Genomic DNA, 6563 nt, shown 5'->3' on the forward strand with positions numbered 1-6563 from the left:
TATGAAATGGTTTGAATTCCTATACCATACCAGTTGCTTTAAAAACTATATAATTTTTAAGAGGGTGTGTAGGAGTGGGAATTTTGTGGCTCTTTAGGTAGATTTCTGGCATCATAACACCAATCATCTCTTGGAATCTTCATGACTTACAGGTCACCATATGGCATTCTATTTGGGAAAAAAAAAGTTTGCACTACACCAAGTCCCACTTGTAGGGTTTTTCTGGTTTTTTGTTTGTTTGTTTTTGTTTTTGTTTTTGTTTTTTTCTAGAGGTATATATACATGAGCAGGAGTTTTGGGGAGTTCTTTATGTACCTTCAATGCAAACTCTTCCACCTGGCGCAGATTCACCCTATTTCAGAGCTGCTGGAAGGGTTCTATGTGTTTTTCTTGCATGAAATGGTGGATAAGTAGCCTCTTCCTATCTAAATGAGTTCATTATTTTTCATCTGTGCAATTCCTAGCAGTGATGGTCTAAAACAAATACATAGGAATGATCAGTTTAGTAAAATCTCACATGAAGAATAATAATGGTCATTTATCTAATGGAGTTTTAATAGGAGAAGTAGTACATTGGTACTAATAAAGATCAGTCAAAAATGACATAATAAGACAACATTGGCAGTGTGTTGTATTATACTCTGAGCTCTGAACAATGAGCAGTGATCTGGATATTTAACTAATAGGGTATTAACTATCTTCCTGTATATATTCTGTATGATATGCTAATATATAAGATATAAAAATCTTTCTTAAAGGAATGAGGAAAGAAGTTTTCCATTTGGTTTCACTAGTAAAGGGGATGGCACAGGTGAGGAGGGGTGGAAGTGGGGAAGGTGGAGATGAAGGTCATTAACAGAAATGTAACCCTTAATTCATAGCACTCTGGTGGTCTTGGTCCCTGATACATGGGTTACATGCTGTATAGTAAATAAATTCTGAATTATAAAAAGGTGATACATATTTGGAAACTTGGCAACCTCATTTCCTTTATCAGTGTATTTGAAGTTACATCATGTTTAGATGTCCCCAAACACTCAGATTGGACTTAAGTCTCTTAATAAGGAAACATTAGGCTGGGGCTGACCTTCACTTTTAGTGCAGGAAATGCATACTAGTTATTCTATAAGTGCATCAAGAAGTTAGTTCTAGAATATAAAACCTTTAAACAGCTCTAGCTTATGCCTGTGTTGGCAACATGTGATCTCAGTGAAAAGTGTAAAAAAGCAGACTGCCAGATGTTTTGACTATATGAGACATCACATCTTAATGTTTCCTAGGTTGGCAGTAGTAATACTAGAGATTCAGGATTTTAAAATTAACAAGTTCTGTTCTAACCTTTTCTTAATCTTTACTTTAAAAATATCTTATACTCAAAACATTCATATGCTGGAATTTTTCTTTAAAAGACATGTGTTTAGGAAGAATGTTTATAAACCATAAACAAAATCTAGGAAGTAAATATATTATATAAGCTATTGGCCAGTATGACTGGAGAATGATATTTTCAGGTTAATCAAATACTCTGCAATATTATACCATGAGTATTATAATTTTTAAGTGTTAGGAGCTCAGTATTGCTCTCATATCAAGCATGATTTGCTTATAAATATATCAGAAGGCACTTCAAATTCTTGTTGGGGCTTGTGTCATCCATAGGAAGACTTTGAGGAGAAGGGGCAGGTGCCATTTGAGATGGGGGGAGAGGGGAAGGCAGCAGCTACACCTGACCAAAACAACCAACCCCAGCCTCTCAGGAGCATTACCACATTCTCCTTAAAACATCTCCTCTACCAAACGAATCTTCAAAGAGTCTCCTCTGAAAATGCAGATACCCCTGCAGGGTGTGTGTATGTGTGTATGTGGTGTACTGGTATTAATTATATCTTTGTTAGCAAAAGGTTGAAAAAAGGAAATGACACAGGATAGAAAATAGTGGCATCAAGGAGGAGAAAATGGATCTTTTAGAGAAGTGGAAATACACATGACAAATATTACTTATTTTACAGTTTTGCTTTAGGGTCTCAATTATGACAAACTACTGTTACAGATGTTGAAACAACATTTTATAATCTTATCTTAGATTGGCTTCTTATACTTGTTGTTTCCAGTGAACCTAAATGAATCCCCAGTGGCCAGATCTAATGTATTAACATAATTCATGTTACTCAACTGTTCCCCTTCATGAAGATTTTTTTTAAAAGCTAAGTCAAGTCATAAATAAAGACAAACACAAAACACTTTTGGGGGAAGACAAATAAAATGGCTACTTTTAGAGCTGTTAATAATCTTATAATTTTTGTCACTTAAATTTTCTTTAGTTAATGTGAAGCCAGAGGGTGTGAAAGTTTCCTCAGCCAGTTTAAATAAATCAAAAAAGTCTGGTTTTGAATGCCCATAATGAAAATCAGTTACAATTACACATAAATGTTTTGTTTGATTGTCTCCTGAAATAACTTTCTTTTATAACAAAAAACATTATCGAGGATGCTTCATTAAAAATAAAAAACAAATCTTAGTTCAAAATTGAAATTACATTGCTCTATATTTATACCATCCCAGAAAAAAAAAAGTTTGGCTAAGGAAATATTCAGAGACATGTAAGTATTTTGCTCTAATTGGCATTTAATTCACATGTACAAACAAGCATTGCAGTACAGAGCATATAGAGGTATTAAAGGGATTAAGACTGTAGGTTATCTGATGGGAATAAAGAGTTTGGTCTGAACTGAATCTAAAATATATTTAATCGCCATTGGCCCCCTTGGTCAAAAGGGAAAAAAAAAAGTAAATCTAAAACAGTCACTAAAGAAACAACATTTGCTTCAGTTGCTTGGGTGATAAATTCCCCTTGGAAATAAGTGGCAAGGCAACTGAAAAACAGCACAACTCTAGGGCCCTGCTCCTAAGAAATATACCTGTGGCATTTACTATGAAACCAAGAAATATATGTTCTATCTATCTGTAATGGATGTCAACTTTTCAAATGAACTAGCAGAGTGTGCTTTTGAAAGTCTGTGGCTTCTACAATGAATTCAGGTTCTATGGTAAATTGGATGAATTAGCTAGATGTAAAAGACTTAATAGGCTTTATTTACAAAATCATTAGGTTGTAAAAACAAAGGCCCTACAGGAGTTTTAAATTTGACTATTTTTTAAGGCTTCTTGTGAACACCTCCCCCACTCCAGACTGCCTATTTACAAAACATTTTATTTTAGAATCTCTTGGATACAGAAAAGAGAAGAATTAGAAGGCGTAGCAAATGACTGCAAATATTTTGTTTCATTTTCATTTTAAGGTATCAGCCAAGTAACACCAGTGTATCAAATAAACTCCAAAGTTGGCAGAAGTGTTAGTAAATCTGCTCATTCCTGATCCATTTTACCAAATATGTATTCAGATTTTTAATACATATTTTGGAATGTTTGGGCTATTTATCTTCTCCTTTGTGATTAAAGACAGGTACACACAAGAGGATGATGTGATCTCTCATAAGGAAGGATTCTTTATTTAACCTAAACATATCAACACAACAGAGATTTTATCTACAGGCTAAATTCTACTCTTTGGGAAAGAGCTTGGGCTTTTCAAATGTAAACAAATAACTATATTATAAATCAGGTTGTAATAGGCATTATTTCTGGGGCAGGGGAAGTCCTACTGAGATGATCACATCATTTAATAGCTACTAAACTATTAAAGCCTTAGAAGTTTTATGTTTAACATTAATGGTCAATAGTAAATAGAAAAAAAAAGTGTTGTGTTCTGAAATTTTGGCAAGCATATTGATTACAGTCTTTATTTAGTAACGTTTTCAAGTTAAGCTTGGCAGCAAAGATTTGTGAGTTTTACTGCAAGCCATCATATTTGCTGTTACAGCAGTGCACAAGCAAAAAACATTAAGTTGGGAGCATATGCAGAATCTCACATTTTGTCTATTCTTTCAAAGTAAAATGAAACCCTCAGACATTGTTCTAGACAATTGATTCAAGTTTCAATAACATCCTCCCTTGAAATATTCAGAAAACTGGGTTAAATTGTTTTTGGGTGCCTGAATTTACCAGATTGTTGTTTTAATTCTTCATTCACAAAAACATGTTTAAACAACACAAAAAAATAATGTGAAAAGTTTTTGTAAATTGCCCAAGTAATCAATTATGAATTTTGTGTGAATGTGCAATTTTCTGAAGATTGACTCTATTCAGCAAAACCTTCCTATTTTACTCCTGTGAAGAAACTGTTTAGGGATCATAAATAGATAATATACAAAATTGTAAGTATCATTCTTAGGTGCAGATGGAAACATAAAACTCTAGTAATAATCTTTTAATTTTTTCATCAGTCATTGTTGGAATGTTTCTTTGTTGCTAAACTTTCCAACTAATGTAGCTTTAATAAGAAACATGCAGATCACATCTATTATATATATTTAGAAATATACTTCAGTGACTAATTATTATTCATCAACTGTGATAGAATTCCATTAACAACTTTCAAAACAGGATGATGTCAGTAATATGGGAAATGTTTTTGGAATTCTGATAGTACTGATTCAGAAATCTTACAAAACTTATGAAATTGATTAATACCATCTTATATAAAAGTAAATTACAGTCTAAAAGAATTTCCTAACAGTCTTAGAAACTATTCGGTAATATTAAGTCATGAATGCAATAACATATTTATCAATTTTGAATTGCTCCAATGACACAAAAGCAACATCATCAATATTCACACATGTTACACACTAGTGTGAAGACACCACATATGATGACTGTATTTGACCATCTTTGGAACGGAAAGGAAGCCCAAATATCAAACTTGATGACTACAGCATTTAGGAACAGGAAAAAAAAAAAAAAAGCTCAATTCATACTTTAAGAAGCTGAGTTAATATTTTGGTTATTTCCCCAACGTGTACACCTGCCTTTATAAGGAAGAACCAATCATGTGAATGAGAACTGGAGTCAAGGTTAAAATAATTTTTCCCAAGAGAGTAGAGTGCATCTGAGAGAAGCAGAGGCTTAGCTCAGAGGAGCATTAATAACCAGAGGCAGCACCTCCCCTGAAAAACATTAGAGCCTCTTGGACATATGTTTGAAATTCATCCCCCCAAGTCATCCTATGACTGTAGGGATAGGTGACAATGTCCCACTATCTGAAGGGGGAAAATACAGCACAGACCATTTAAAAAATCATCACTTTAAAAAATAATACAAAAGTGGCAAAGTGTTCTAACTGTCAAGAAACCTTTGCAGATGATAAAAAAAAAAAACCCTTTGTCTTTCCAATTATTGTTTGCCCTTCATCTGACATACATGCATCAATAGGATTACAACGGAAACACAGTCATCTCCAGGTTTCCTCTGGATTCCTTGATCTTGTTTAAAGAAACAGGCTCAGGGAATGCACAGAAAACAAACTTCCCCAATCGAAGTTCTGAGGTCTCTCCCCCCCCGCCCCGCCCCCGCTCCTTCTCCCACCTCAGAAACCTGTCTAGTTTTACCCATAGCACCGGACAGAAATGTCATGGTCATGTTGCACCACTCCACTTGTTGAATTGTGTGAAGGCAGCGCTTGACCACAATAACTTAGTGAACCACCTTGCTCTTAAATTAGCCCCCAAGATTTCTTTCCAGTTCGATGGTAATGTCTTACCTGCATGTGTCCCTGGTACATTCTGCTTGGGCTTCTTCAAGGCTCCCTGAGGCCGCCGGATGCTTTCCCCCGTGTTTACTTGCACACCAACAGAGGGGAGAAGGCGGCGTGCACACTGTGTTTTAGACGGTGCCCCTGAACCCGGTGGAAGGCTCCAGGTAGCCCGGCCACGGTGGCCCCCTGGCCGCTCTGCGGGCTGCCGGGAACTGTTCTCCGCTCGGGGTGCTGAAAGCGGACACAGGAGAGAGCGCGGAGGAGACGAGGAACCCAGGCGGCCACGCTCACCCGCAGGCGCAGGTCCTGCTTCACCGGGCGTCTCTAAAACTCACTCCTTCTCCACCGAACTCTTTCTCGCTTCCTGCCGGGCTGCCTCATGTCTCTCTCACTATCTTCGTCGCGAACCCCCTCCTCCTCCCAACCCTGACGCGAGCGCCCACACCAGCCGCCGCCGCAGCTGCCGAGCGGGGCGCGCGCAGCCCTCCCGGCCGCGTCCCTGACGAGAGGCCGCGGGGCCGGGCACGCGCGCGCGTCCCCGGCGGGCCCGGGAGCAGCCCGAAGGCGGTGCGCGCACGCGGCGGCAAAGTGCCCGCGAGTGGTGGTCGCGCAAGGCGTTCAGGTGCGGCAGCGGCAACCACGGAGATTCCAGCAGAGTCGATGGTCAGATGCAAGAAAAGTGGGAGGAACATGCATTGTCTCTCCAAGGGCCACCAATACCGACTGAGCCTGTCATCCTACAAACATAATAGGCTGAGCGTGGGGGTTTCTGAAGAGTTTACTTCTGTTCTGATTCAGCTCTCACAAGTTGCCTCCATGTCACTCCGTGAATAAAGACTCCCCACTCACCCCATCCTCAATTCATCGCTGAGCACCTTATTTAAAATCCCAAACCCCAGTCCCTAAGGCC

The 6563-nt window shown here is 38.2% G+C and overlaps 1 protein-coding gene across 5 annotated transcripts in view; it reads right to left on the bottom strand.

Annotated features, from left to right (window-relative positions):
• The window catches only part of PEX5L (peroxisomal biogenesis factor 5 like), a 223784-nt gene extending 217663 nt beyond the window's left edge, over positions 1-6121 (bottom strand). For 4 of the 5 annotated variants that reach the window (XM_081829988.1, XM_081829969.1, XM_081829952.1 and 1 more), the window contains exon 1: positions 5660-6120. In XM_081829988.1, coding sequence (XP_081686114.1) covers positions 5660-5680 — 21 coding nt within the window. In that variant the 5' untranslated portion in view covers positions 5681-6120. Of the gene's footprint in view, positions 1-5659 lie in introns of all 5 variants that reach the window. The other variant, XM_081829993.1, reaches the window with a different exon arrangement.
• Between the last annotated feature and the right edge of the window lie 442 nt (positions 6122-6563).

This window comes from Leptonychotes weddellii, chromosome 1 (assembly GCF_054177405.1).
Source record: "Leptonychotes weddellii isolate Sample4059 chromosome 1, ASM5417740v2, whole genome shotgun sequence".
NCBI lineage: Eukaryota > Metazoa > Chordata > Mammalia > Carnivora > Phocidae > Leptonychotes > Leptonychotes weddellii.